The sequence below is a fragment of the Crinia signifera genome, chromosome 5 (assembly GCF_055691185.1).
Source record: "Crinia signifera chromosome 5, ASM5569118v1, whole genome shotgun sequence".
In the NCBI taxonomy this organism is placed as follows: domain Eukaryota; kingdom Metazoa; phylum Chordata; class Amphibia; order Anura; family Myobatrachidae; genus Crinia; species Crinia signifera.
The window spans coordinates 209,871,385-209,886,761 of NC_139221.1; the positions used below are offsets into that span (position 1 = coordinate 209,871,385).

General features: G+C 42.4%; 1 protein-coding gene across 3 annotated transcripts in view; it reads left to right on the top strand.

The window, feature by feature from the left end:
- Nucleotides 1–15,377, top strand: part of AOAH (acyloxyacyl hydrolase) — a 171,661-nt gene that overhangs the window by 108,810 nt on the left and 47,474 nt on the right. For 2 of the 3 annotated variants that reach the window (XM_083188482.1, XM_083188481.1), the window contains exons 15-18: nt 3,595–3,669; nt 10,756–10,928; nt 11,041–11,099; nt 14,400–14,459. In XM_083188482.1, coding sequence (XP_083044608.1) covers nt 3,595–3,669; nt 10,756–10,928; nt 11,041–11,099; nt 14,400–14,459 — 367 coding nt within the window. The remainder of the gene's footprint in view (nt 1–3,594; nt 3,670–10,755; nt 10,929–11,040; nt 11,100–14,399; nt 14,460–15,377) is intronic. The other variant, XM_083188483.1, reaches the window with a different exon arrangement.

Here is a 15,377-nt window from a genome sequence, read left to right on the forward strand (position 1 = left end):
CTGCATTTTTGTGTAAAAAAATGTAATTTTTCATTTTCACTGCCCACTTGTATCAAAATTGGTGAAACCCCTGGGGGTTTGAAATGTACACTATACCCATAGATGAATTCCCTGAGGGGTGTACTTTGCAAAATGGGGTGACTTGTGGGGGGGTTCCACTGTATTGGTGCAACATAGCACCCACCATTCATTCCACCAGAATCTGTGCTGCAAAATCCAAAAATCACTCCTTCCCTTCTGAGTCCTGCCATGCACCCAACTGGTATTTTTTGGTCACATGTGAGGCATTGCCGTACTCGGGAGAAATTGGGGCACAGATTTTGGGGTGCTTTTTCTCCTTCATACCTTCTGAAAATGAAAAATTTTGAGCCAGAACTGCATTTTTGTGTAAAAAAATGTAATTTTTCATTTTCACTGCCCACTTGTATCAAAATTGGTGAAACCCCTGGGGGTTTGAAATGTACACTATACCCCTAGATGAATTCCCTGAGGGGTGTAGTTTGCAAAATGGGGTGACTTGTGGGGGGGTTCCACTGTATTGGTGCTTGGGGGGTCTTGCTAATGCGACATAGCACCCACCAAAATTCCACCAGAATCTGAGCTGCAAAATCCAAAAATCACTCCTTCCCTTCTGAGTCCTGCCATGCACCCAACTGGTATTTTTTGGTCACATGTGAGGCATTGCCGTACTCGGGAGAAATTGGGGCACAGATTTTGGGGTGCTTTGTCTCCTTCATACCTTCTGAAAATGACAAATTTGGAGCCAGAACTGCATTTTTGTGTAAAAAAAATAATTTTTCATTTTCACTGCCCAGTTGTACCACAATTGGTGAAACCCCTGGGGGTTTGAAATGTACACTATACCCCTAGATGAATTCCCTGAGGGGTGTAGTTTGCAAAATGGGGTCACTTGTGGGGGGGTTCCTAACTTTTAGCATCTTATGGTGCCTTGAAACCTACATGGTGCCTAAAAAATAATCTCATAAAAAGGAGGCTCCAAAATCAAGTAGGTGCTCCTTCTATTATGAAGCCTGTGGTTTGGTCACCGTGCACACTAGGGCCACATATAGGATATTTATGAAAACAAAAGAATTGGGGGAATCAATTTTTAGTCACATTTCTCTAGTAAAATGTACTGTGTTCCTTATAAAAATGTATTAAAATTGCAAATCTGCAAAAAAAAAGAAATTTTGAAATTTCACCTACACTTTGTTTTAATTCCTGTGAAACACCTAAAGGGTTAACAAACTTCCAAAATGCTGTTTTGAATACTGTGAGGGGTGCAGTTTTTGAAATGGCATCATTTATGGGGGTGTCTCACATACAAGTCCCTCAAAGTTACATCAGAACTGAACTGGTCCCTAAAAAAATCAGTGTTTGAAATTTTCTTGAAAATTTGAGAATTTGCTATTCATATTGTAAGCCTCCTAGTGTCCCAAAAAATTAAAAGGAAGTTGAAATAATGATGTCAACATAAAGTAGACATATGGCCTATGTTAGTTATTCACTATTTTGAGTGGTAAGATTATTTGTCTCACAAGCAGAAAATTTAACATTTTGCAAATCGCTAAATTTTCCATTTTTTCACGATATTTTGGTATTTTTCACAAAAAAACACAGACTGTATCGACCCAAATTTACCACTAATTTGAAGTACAATGTGTCACGAAAAAACAATCTCAAAATCACTGGGATAAGTAAAAGCAAAAAAAAGTTATCCCCACTTAAGTGAGACATGTCAGATTTGAAAAAAAGGGCTCTGTCAGGAACGCAAAAACTGGCTCTGTCAGGAAGGGGTTAATAACTTAAGTTCTACAGTATCTTAAGTACAAGGTTTCAACTATGGGTAGGCAGAATTGTATTACCCTTTTAAAGAAATAGAAAATATACATAATTAAGAATGAAACATAGGTTATTAATTTTGAATAAATCATTCTGAACACATAGAATTTTGTTAATGAAAAGTTTAAAATGATCTGTTAATGTAAATTAAATAATTATATTTTGACGTTTATTTGATATAGCTGGCTAGTCCAACATGCCAAATACTTTCTCTAGTAGAATGTTATGCAATAACATTGCTGTGAATAACGGAGTTTAAATCCCGGCGGTCGGGATCCCGGCGTTCAAAATCCCGACGCCGGAATCCCGAACTCCGAAATCCCGACACTTTCTCCCCCCGTGGGTGTCCACGACACCCTTGGAGGGAGAATAAATTAGTGTGCCGAGCATAGCGAGGCACCGGTCCCGCTGCGTGGCGATCGCAGCGAGCCCGCAAGGGGGGGCGATCCACGTCCCCCCCTTGTCGGGATTTCGGCGTTCGGGATTCCGGCGTCGGGATTTTGAACGCCGGGATCCCGACCGCCGGCTTTTCATGCCGAATCCGTGAATAACACACAAGACTTATGAAAATGGAACAAAAGGGAAAGTTAGTTGAGAATCTCATAGTAATGATTGTATAATTAACAAATATATTGAATAAGTATTATGGTGTGTACACACAATGAGATTCCCTTGCTATTCGACATAATGCTGTGTACACACGGTACAATCCAGCATGAGATTTTGACTATATAGTCAAAATCGCATGCAGATCGCACAGGTTTTTTACCTTGCGATCCTGACCGTGTGACAGCACAAATCGAAACCCAGATAGACAGGGCAGCAATGACTATATAGTGCAAATCGAATGTTGATAGCCTGAATTGTATGTATATAGTACAGAGTTAGCAAAGATTGTATAGCAGTCGAATAGCAAGGGAGTCTCACCGTGTGTACACACCATAAGATTGAGTGCTATACAATCTTTGCTATCTCCGTACCTTTTACATACAACTATCAGTATTAGATTTGCACTATATAGTTATTGCTGCCCTGTCTTTCTTTGTGCTGTCACCGGAGAGCGCATCGGGATCGCAAGGTAAAAAAGCTGTGCAATCTGCATGTGATTTTGACTATATAGTCAAAATCTCATGTCAAATCTCACCGTATGTACACAGCATTACACCATTGTGTGAGACATGTATCATCAGGATGTGCCACCAGTAACTCCACTTACATGGTACCAGAGCTGAGTTAAAAGTAAATAACAATGTACAATACAGCAAAAGGATTTTATACCATAAAAACATAATAGTCTACAATATCACTTACTTGGCCAATAATGCTATCAATAATGCTATTTACTATGGACAGAAAAGTAGTTTTTTATTGTTTTTTTCTGCCAAACATGATATTTTCTGGTATGTTTAATGATGAGTTTAATTCTACAGTACTCCCAGGGCCCAAATGTAATAGCCAACGATTAGTAAAATCTAAAAGCTGTGTGTAATTCATTTGGGCCGATGTGTCTTTCAGTTGACTGGTAATATGGCCCATACCCAGATGGTGAAGCTCTGGACAGTTCCTCCTTTTTTTTTTGTGTGTGTTTATTTTATACCGCAGTTGAGCAAGAGTGTAGGATATGTTCTTCTGGTGCTCACTATATATAAATACACAAGCAGCAAGTCTTTGCACTATAAACTTTCAGGCAGTGTAAGTGTAAGAATTCCCCATCTTTGACCAATGATTTTCCCTGTCACTTTTGGCTTTCAGCTTGGCAAGAAATCAACAGCTGGATAAACCTGTGGTTGTTTTTTATGCATTGATTGGTAATGATGTCTGCAATCCGTAAGTACCAGAAAAAAAAAGGGTAATTTTTGCCTAGCACGGCGCCCATTGCACCGTATACCATAAGCCTTAAAATGGTATGGTATGCGATGCGATGTGATGGCACCCGATCTTATACAATTTAAAATCATATACCATCGTATAGGGCATACAACGGCATACAATACGATGGGATACGATTTTAAATTGTATAAGCACCCTAATGGGTGCTTACAATGTTAAAAGCACCCCACGCCACCCCCACTATCAACGGTGGTACGCGTCCTCCGACCTTTTCATACCCCCACTATCCACGTCGGCGTGGAGTTGATTTTAGATAGTGTGGCGTGCGCAGCGAGCCACCGAGCCCGAAGCGTGGCGGGGACATGGAATACATGTAAAGTAATACGCGTGCGCTCGCCACGCTTCTGGCTCGGTGGTTCGCTGCGCTCGCCACACTATATAAAATCAACTCCACGCCAACGTGGATAGTGGGGGTATGAAAAGGTCAGAGGACGCGTACCGCCGCCCCTCGCGTACCGCCGCCGCTCGCCATGCTTCGGGTTGGCGTTGATAGTAGGGGTGGTGTGGGGGTGCATTTAACATTGTAAGCACCCATTAGGGTGCTTATACAATTAAAAATCGGATAGGGGGCAATTTAACATTGGCTATAATGGCATGCAATGCGATACAATGCATAAGATGCCATACAATTGAAAATCGTGGGCGCCGTGCTAGGAAACAAGTACCAAAAAAAGTTTATTTGTATTGTATATAACAGTTTGTACAGAATTATTTATGCTGTCCGTTGTGGGGCTTTATTACTGTATATTTACATTTTAACAATTACAAGAAAACAAAATTAAAATCCCATAATAAAAGCATGAATTAAAGAAGGCAACCATATAAAGTATTGACACATCAGCAACACATAAACACACATACAGCAATGCACAGACATAAGTAGATTTCACAAAGGGTAAATGAGTAAATTAAACTTAATAGCAGGAAATAATACGTATTGTGTATAATATATATGTTATTTAAAACATAACAAAGAGCCCAACAGTTCTTATGCATAAGCCGTGCTTTGAGGTTGTTGAGAAATGGAATAAGTAATATGTAATACACCACTGTCATACTTATAATGGGGGCAGTGTGTGTGTCCCCTCTCACAAATCATCACCAGGAAAATGTTGTGGCGGCCATTTTCACAGCATTTTGCACATATGCAGTAGTGAAATCTCTGGGAAAATGGCCAGTGTGACATTTTCCTGGAAATCTCTGCATCCGTATTAGATTCTAAGTACTAGGGGCTCAGGGGCAGAATAATTAAGCTCCGTGAAGTGATAAAGTGTCTGTTTTTTTATCACCGGCCAATCATCATCTCCTAACTGTGAAGTTACAGGCTTGGTTTGAAAAATGACAGGTAGGAGCTGATTGGCCGGTGATTAAAACCGGACTGCACACGGTCTACTGCTCTCTTAAAACACCCCTGTATTATACATACTTTATCCTTTCTAACAGTGGCTACTTATCCAAATCACTGTAGCTCTCATATTTTAGTGAGGCAGGGCATGGCCATAATAGTATTCACCAATTCAAATTATGCCGCACAATAGCACAATCTTGTTCACACACCTTCACGTGGTACCCATGATTAAATAGCTCCACATAGTAGTGTACATTATTCACATTATAACACACATAACTTCAACAGTAGTAGTGCCCCCACATGTAACGCCCACATTAGTAGTGCCCCATAGAAAATAATGCCCAAAGCAGTAGTGTCACACATATAGCCCACAGTAGTAGTTTCCCTTACATATAACGCTTACAGTAGTAGTGCGTCTTACAGGTAATTCTCACAGTAGCAGTACCCATTTTACATTACATTCACAGTAATAGTGTCACACATAATGCTTACAGCAGTAGTGTCCCTTATATTTAACACTCACAGTAGTAGTGCTGCTTAAACTTAATGTTCACAGTAGTAGTGTCACAAATAATGACCACAGTAGTAGCGCACCTTACACATAATACCCACAGTAGAAGTGTTGTACATAATGCCCACAGTAGTAGAACACTTTACACTTGTCTTCATAGGAGGCATGGTGCAACTGCCATGCGAAAGCAGCAATAGAATGAAGGGCCATGACTGCCACCTCAAGCTTAATACATAGCTGACAAAGGTGGAGGAGAAAAGAGGAGGGAGGTAGCCAGACGGACCCTACACGGGAGCCATGATTCATGCTGCTGTCTCCTCTGCCAAGTCATACATTGCTGTCTCCTTTGCCTGTCATATATTGTCATACATTGGCGACCTGCTTAGCAGATCCTTTGCAGGATCTGCTAAGCAGGTCGCACCAGCTCTGTACCTTCAGCCCTTGTCCAATTGTAGTCAACATTTTTCAAATAACATCTGGATTGTCCTTGTATGGTAGCAATGGGTTTATCAACACAACTTTGCCTTTTCGCATTTCTAATGACAAACCTGTTATGGTACTTATATGTTAGTTGGGCGCGGAGTAAGCTATTTGCTTAGTGGGCTATTCTGCGTAAGTAATCACATCGCATGTCCAGTGTGTTACAGGATGCGATACGATGCCATGTGATATTAATAATTAATATAGTCAGTGCTATTTTTTCAGGTCTTATCGCATCGCATTGTACCTCACGCATGCAATGCAATGCGATTTTACACTGTCCTGCCAATTGTAGGTACCCACAGCACCCCATAGCTACCCCACCACTATCCCCCCACTATCCACACCACCCTATAGCGTTGCAAGTGCAGCGTTGCCCCACTATCCACGCCATCCCAAAGCGTGGCGAGTGCATCGAGCCCCGCGAGGGGTGGCGGAACACGTCCTCCCAACCTTTTCATACCCCCACTATCCACGTCGGCGGGGAGTTGATATTATATAGTGTGGTGAGCGCAACGAGCCACCGAGCCCGAAGCGTGTCGAGAGTAACGAGCCCCGAAAGGGGACGCGTAAAACATGTAAAGTAATCCGTGTCCCCTATCGGGGCACGCTACACTCTCCACGCTTCGGGCTCGCCAACGTGGATAGTGGGGGTATGAAAAAGTCGGGAGGACGCATTCCGCCTCCCCTCGCGGGTCACGCTGCGCTCGCCACGCTTCGGGATGGTGTGGATAGTGGTGTGGTGCTTAAGTGTATTCACAAAACATAGTTACTGTACACTACTTTAAATGCATACATCAGTACTATATGCATATAAACTACTGGGATTGCATCGCATCGCTTGGCACTAAAACAGGACACGCGATGCGATTTCCTTCCGCAAGTGTACGTATGCAAATTGGGCGCCCAACTAACATATAAGTACCCCTGTTAATTTTATAGGTTTGACGAATTGGGGGATCCAATTACCCATGAAGAAACCTGGGGATCCAGTTTGGTCACCTGATAATAAAATATTTTCACACAAAAAACACAAAACACAAAAACACACAGGTCCAATGAAGCCGAACCGTAGGCCACTTTCAGGGATTTGGTTTGCGTGCCTCAGCCACAGCTAATTTTACATCTCCAATGTTTGATTTTTGGTTTGGTCATGCTTATGGTCACGTTGGCAATCATGATTAGTAACATAATTTCATTGCCACCAGATAGGGTACATTCAGGTATTAACAATCCAATGATAATTTAACACTATTGTATATACAGTAGCGTGTACCTTACGGATACCAGGTAATGAGTCTTTGTATAAACAGCAAAGATCAGGCTGCATTAAAGGAGATTTGTTATTTTGTGAAAACAGCTTCAATAAAAATTATTGGAGAGAAAGTAAGAAAACCAAAATGTCACGTACACCGATTTATGTGGATCGAGTCAGCATCTCATGACCTTCCATTAAATGAACATGGATGAAGTTTTTTGAGGATCTTATGCTGCAGTTGGGCAAATAACAGCCTTCCTTTTTCTATGGCTGCCTGTGTAAGCAGTGTTGCAAACTAACAAGTCACACCCCCTTACTATGGTATAGCCAGGGTCTCGGTTCACACCATTTCAAAGAACTGTTTAGACATTCGACCTATTCAATGTTGGGTGCGTTGTTCAGACTGTTGGCAGACAACAACAAGTAGTAAGCGCTAAGTGAACCCTATATATGTGGTGTTCCAGCTGCTAGTTAGGTGGGATTACCAATCCCAGTAGGTAGAACAAAAAAAAAGACAAAGATAGCGCTAGGAACAGACAATAATAATAATAGTAGTATTACTAACAATAATAATAATAAAAGCCAGTCAAAAAATTGATATATCAATATTGCATTTATATTAATTAATTAATTAAATATACATAAAAATAACGGTACTTGTGTATTATAGCGGCGCCCATCGCATCGCATACCATAAGGCATGCGATGGTATGCGATGCGATATCGCGCGATATTGTACAATGTCATACAATATTAAAATTGTATGACATTGTATATGGCATACAGTGCCATACAATGCGATGCGATGCGATTAAAAATTGTATAAGCACCCTAATGGATGCTTACAATGTTAAATGCACCCCCACACCACCCCCCCACTATAAACGTGAACCCGAAGCGTGGCGAGCGCAGCGTGCCCGTGAGGGGCGGCGGTACGCGTCCTCCGACCTTTTCATACCCCCACTATCCACGTCGGCGTGGAGTTGAGAATAGAAAGTGTGGCGAGCGCACACCTGTGAAGCCCACGAAGGGACGCGGATACCTGTGAAGGTATCCGCGTCCCCTCGCAGGGCTCGCTGCGCTCGCCACGCTTTGGGCTCGGTGGCGAGCTGAGCTCGCCAAACTTTCTATTCTCAACTCCATGCCGACTTGGATAGTGGGGGTATGAAAAGGTCGGAGGACACGTACCGCTGCGCTCGCCACGCTTCGGGTTCACGTTTATAGTGGGGGGGTGGCGTGGGGGTGCATTTAACATTGTAAGCACCCATTTGGGTGCTTATACAATGTTTCATTGCATGCAAAAATCGCATGCCATTGGGTGCATGGCATGTGATGCGATAAAAACATAAAAACATTGCACGATGAACATCGGGGGCGCCGCTATAATACACAAGTACCAAAATAACATTACATTTAATAATACATTTAATAAGTATAAAGATATTAACCGGCTGATACAGCAGAAGAAAATAATTAAATATATAAGGAAAAAATTCTAGAATAAAAAATGTAGAAGCCTGATTGATAGTCCACTGATATGCAATTGCTTAGTAGATGATTGGCCAATAGTTGTTAATAGTGCAGTGTGCAAGCTTCAGTTTGAGTTTAGGGTACTTGTGTACTAGCACTAGCCCCGATAATTAGTTGCCCGATTTTTTTAATCGCATCGCATGCCATACACCCGATGGCATGCGATGCGATTTTAACGCATATACGATATTAAATTGTATAAGCACCCTAATGTGTGCTTTTAAGCACCCTAATGGGTGCTTACAATGCTTAAATGCACCCCCACGCCACCCCCCCAGTATAAACGTGAACCCAAAGTGTGGTGAGCGTAGCGAGCCCGCGAGGGGCGTCGGTATGCGTCCTATGACCTTTTCATATCCCACTATCCACGTCGGCGTGGAGTTGATTATATAAAGTGAGGCGAGCGCAGCGAGGGGACGCGGATACCTGTGAAGACCGCGAGGGGAAGCGGTTACCTGTGAAGGTATCCGCCTTCGCTCGCCACGCTTTGGGCTTGGTGGCTCGCTGCGCTCGCCACACTTTATAAAATCCACTCCACGCCGACGTGGATAGTGGGGGTATGAAAAGGTCGTACGACGCCTAACGCCGCCCCTCGTAGGCTCGCTGCGCTCGCCACGCTTCGGGTTCACGTTTATACTGGGGGGGTGGCGTGTGGGTGCATTTAAGCATTGTAAGCACCCATTAGGGTGCTTATACAATTTATAATCGCATCCCATCGAATTGTATGGCATTGTATGCCATATACAATGGCATACAATTTTAAAATTGTATGCCATTGTACAACATCGGCCGATATCGTGTCGCATTGCATGCGATATGGTCTGCGATGCGATGGGCGCCGTGATAGTACACAAGTACCGAGTTTAGTACACTCTAGGTTAGTGGTAGCCAACCCTAGCCCTCGAGAGCTACCAACAGGTTACATTTTCCAGACAACCTAGCTGCTGCACAGCTGCACTCATTAATCACTGACACATTTTAAAAGATACACAGATGGAGCTAATTAGCTCACTTGTGATTCTGTGAGGAGACCTGCAAAACATGCACTGTTGGTAGCTCTCGAGGACTAGGGTTGGCTACCCCAGCTCTAGGTGAATGTCAATAGGCCAGACTTAATGGTCTGTCAGGATTAGCACTCCTCCGATTAGATCAGTTTAGACTCCCGCGTGCCGGCCGGCGTTGTTTGAATGGTGAGAAGATCAGGAACTGATGCGTTTCCCACATGCGTCTCTCTGGGGCTTTCTCAAAGATCAAGACAAAGATCTTTGTAAATGCTGAAATATGTTCTTGATAACTGTTTAAGCATTGATTAAATGGGTTGTTATGCAAAATTGTAAGAAAATATTCCTTCACTGCATATACTATTAACATCATTACCATTAACATAGTATAGAAAACTGTACTCCTAACACTTTAAACGAATATGCCGGGTACACACTAGACAATATTAATTAACCAATTTGCAGATAACAACATGTTGTTACAACAAATTCTTAAAATCACTTCCCGCTGGTTGCTAGCGACTTCCCCATTACCATTAGGCTGTGGAAAGGGGATGTTAAGGATAAGCTCATGGAAGGGAAGGTTAGGTTTAGGTTGCAACATCAAATGGCATTCTGGATCCTGCTTCCAGTGTTTGGACTGTTGGGTTCCTGACTTCCGGGATATCATACTGTACTAACCCAGTAAATGTGCTACCTGTAGTTTAGATGAGGGTTTACTGATGGGGATAAATGCATTCTAAACAAGAGTGAAACAGTGCCAGCCTTGGCCTGGCTCTAGATAAGTTATCCTCATTTGTCATTGTTATATATTTATTCCAAGTATCATCAGCTCCCATGTCATTCATTATTAAAAGAATTGGTAAACTGAACCACTTTATCTGTGTCCTAGATATTCAGATACACTAAATCATATGACTACACCTCAGGCGTTGAAGAGTAATGTCTTGATGGAACTGAATTACCTGGACACACATATACCAAATGGAAGTCACGTGATTTTGATGTCATTAGCAGATGGGCGTTTCCTTTGGGATACTTTACATGACAGATATCATCCTATTGGTAAGTAGAATACTTGCTTATCTTCAGATGGGGTATTGGTAGCTGTACACATTCTGTATACATTGTGAAGCAATGAAATGATTGGCTAATCCTTATTTTTTGTTGTCCATAGGTGAATTAAATAAGGACGTCACATATGCACAATTCTACGAGTTCCTGAGCTGTCTTTCAGTAAGAAATGATAGTATATGTAATTAATTGTGGCACACTGATGAAATTATTATGTAAATAAATATTTATTAATTTTACAACAGTAACATTTCAGGTTGATTCTTCTATTCTTATTTCATTGATTTGAAAGGTATAATGTGTTTGGAAAAGATCAAGTAGGCCCAGTGTCGGACTGGAGCATAAAGGGCCCACCAGGGAAATGCAGTTGTAGGGGGTTAAGATAACCATTAGTGAATTTTGTGTGGGTCCCTTGATGAATTTATATAGTAAATACTGCGTGAATGCATAATAATATACCCGACTAATAATAATACTGTACGAAATACACAATAGTTCTGTGCAGTATAATGTAACATACAGGTAAGTTATAATTGAAGTGCACAAAATGGAGCCTGATCCCTAGGGAAGGGGTGGGGTCACAAGCAGTGGGGCACACCGGGGGTTTCACTTTATCCCTGTGGGCCAGTCTGGCACTGAGTAGGCCTCATCTTAATATCCCTTGTCCTATTTTTAATAAGCTAAGGACCAAGGTTCTTAGTGACTTTCTTGTCCCTTGCTGATTCTCACTCCACACTTGCAGAATTTATTAAATTGACCTAAATAAAATAATTACAGCTCTTTTACTAAAATTACCGTTAGATGCAAAATTAGTACTTAATCTTAGTAATAAGTTGTATTTACCACTTAATGGCAAACTGGTCCATTTTTATTAAGTTTATATATATTCAAAACAGACATTAAAGATACAGAAAATAAGATGGAGTAGGTATAATTGCATTTTTATTTTGTAAAAGCAGAAGAATTGTTTTTTTTAGCAATTATGGCATCAAAATAAATGGTACAGTACGAAAGTACAAATTAAGTAAATTTGCAAAGTGCTCTATCAGGATCAGTGGTTTTAATATTTTTTTGTGTTTGTCGAACAATAATAAATGACAACATTATAAACATTTAATTCAGTATTGCATCCCACACTCCCATCAATTTTTTTTCTTATAAACTCCAAGATACATGACAGTAAGTTCCGGGTTTCCTTGTGCTTTTTTTTAATGGTGTTAAATGGCCATTGCTACACAGCCTATTCCCTGGAGTTTCCTTCCTTTATTATATATTAAGATTAAAAAAACATATATTTTTTTAAAGATCAGCTCTTTCTTTCTCTTCTGCAATTATTTCCTCAGATTCTATGGGGACTGCTGTGCAAAACAGATCATAAATAGTATCCCCTTATGTATAAATGAGGTCTGCAGCAGGTATCCTCATTATTTGCATTGGAGTTACATACTATATCAGGGGACATATTTTAAAAATGTTGAAATCCTCATTAAATACATATGTACATGTCCTCCTTATAAGTACAAAATATATATATGCTCAAAATACCTGTCTGCTCTGCTCCTGTAGGTGCTGGCACAGCAAAAGGGCTGGTGTTTGGGTAAAGCCCAGCATCTCCAGACTGTCACAGCGATGAAAATGGGCATTTGCCCCACAAGGCCTTGCCTCCTATACACAATATCACACCCCCTACCTGTGAGGCCATGTCCCCTATTTAGCTCCAAATTGGTCAGGGATGACCCAAAAATGTAATCAAGTAACACGCCCCCTCCCCCCTTTAGTAATCTTAACACTGCTGCGATGGAGCGGGGATGGGGGATTGGTGATGAACAATAAGGGGTGTGATGCTGATTAGTGGTGGCACAAATAATTTGGCTATCCACGAGCCACAATTGAGAAAACGCAGGGCGATGCCTGCTCTGGGTGGGCGGCTGACCCCACGAGTACTTGCTTGACTCGCTTTTTCCTGATCCCCCGGCCTCCACACTCCTTTATCTCTACAAATTATACTTTTCTTCCTCATAATCCCCTCCCCTCCTTTTCTTCCTTTGTCTTTCTTACCCTCTCTTCTTTTCTTGTTTTACTGTTTGGTAATTTCCGTACTACATTGTTTTAGATAGCTATACTTGATTGGGGAATGTAATATTACTACTTATTAAATATTTACACGATTGCTGGTTTTTCCGTTGTTGTACGTCTGAGAGTGTGTACACACGGTTCGATGTTCTGTGCGATCCGATGTACGATTCGATGTTTTGTCCGATTTTTACTTTTCCCTTTCATTTTTTTTCTCTACTCCTTAAGATATGCCTTAAGATATGCTTAAGATTTTGACTTTTTACCATACAATTTGCTATGCGATTTCCTATTTGATTTACTATGCGATTTCCTATGTGCCTTAAGATTTGCTTAAGATTTTGACTAAGCGATTTTGACTTAACAACAGGATGACTGACAGGGCCCTGGAAATCGTATAGCACATCGCATCTTAAGCATATCGCAAGGCACATACGATGCATGCGATATGCTTGCGATTTGTGCTAGATAGAGTGTGCTGCCCACTCTATCTCCCCTCCGATCTCTCCTTAAACGGGAGCGCGCATCGGGCTAGGAAGCCCTTACAATGCATATAATCAGTATGCGATATGTATGCGATATGGCTTCCGATGTTGACGATATCGTCAACATCGGAAGCCATATCGAACCGTGTGTACACACTATGGCCCTTATTCTGCATCGTGCGGTACGGCCCGCGTGCGGCCGTACCGCCGATGTTTTTAGTCTGCACATGCGCAGAGGTCAATCTGCGCATGTGCAGCCCCATTCGCCGCAGACGTATTTCGTCCGCCGCAAAGGGGGCGTATAGGGGCGTGAGGGGCTTCATACCCTCATTTCCCTATGTATACGCCCCGCGTTTCATGGGCGTTCCCATGCAAACGCGGGGCGTATGCATGCAAATGAGGGTATGACGCCACTGATGGGGGCGGAAAGCTGACGTCGCCGGATGTCAGCTCTCAGCCCCCATACAAGCTAACACACGGACGATTGTCCGTGTGGTCTCAGCTTGCGGGAGCTGCTGTGGCGTGCGGCCCTGCCTTCGATGGTCGACGACCATCGAATGCAGGGGGCAGCTCCCACCATGGTGGAGGCGTACGCCCCACCATTTTTATGCGGATCGCCAGCCGTCCGTGTACGGACGGCCGTGGCGATCCGTCTCGTGGGCGGGGATTGGTTTGTGCGGCCAGAGCACCGTGTGCGGCTCTGGCCGCACCAACCAGAATAAGGGCCTATGAGAGAAGTGGACTACTGTTTCTGTTTTGTACCACTCTTAAGATGTTTTATTATATTGTCCTACTTTTGGCAAAGGCTCAATGTATGTACGACTGATTTAATAAAAACTGATTACAAAAAAACCACACAAAACATCCCGTGTCTAACAAAGTTACTTTTTTGCTTTACTTATAGAGTAATACCTGTGAAGGTTGGATGACTAAAAATGAAACTCTTCGAAATCTTACCACAAAGGTAGGCTTCATACCAACAAGTACTGTAACAGGATTTTTACTTCGTAGGTTTATTTGAATTTGAAGTACCATATTTTTCGGACCATAAGACGCACCTGACCATAAGATGCACCTACGGTAGTTTTTAGATGAGGAAAACAGGGGAAAAAATATTCTGAACCAAATAGTGCAATAATTGAGACGAAGATTGCAATATAATTATTCTTGTCTGTTTTTACGAACATGAAGTTAGTAGGGGTTTTGAGTACTGAAAGTGGGTATATTAAAGGCAAAAACAACTGCACTCCACTTATCACTTCTAAGTGAAAACAGAGAAATTCATCAGTATAGACAACCACAGTGCCCAGGTACAGTCGCTGCCACCCAATGCCCTGGCATAGCACTATAAAATAATAGCAGACAGTGGTTTTACAGCAAGTGTGGTATTATACAGAGATTCATGAGATGAGAAGCCCTTACAATAACCACATGCAGCAACTGTGTGGCTGCTGCTGCTGCTGCTGCAGCTCCTCCTATACACACAGTGTCTGCAGAGGTCTGGAACAACCAGCTCATATGCCGACAGGCTGTTCAGCGAACTGAAAGCAGGGACACCGGTCCCCAGTGACGGCTGAAGCCCCCTTACTTCAGTGTACGCCTGACTGTCGACATGTAAACAACAACACGCACATCCAGGTAACTCCCCTCTCCCCATCATCCTCCGCCCCACTCCCCGGCACTGACAACGTCTACTGTTACCGGAGAGACGGGTGGACGCTCACGACAGCCGCATATCAGGCAAACGGCCTCCAGTACTGCCTCTCCTCCCAGCTCTCTTCCAGCTTCCTGCCAGGCTGCATATTAGGGCGGAGTGAAAAAACTGAAATTGAGAAATTCAAAATCGGCTAGTGTGGAAAAGTTGTGACTTGACTTGAATAAG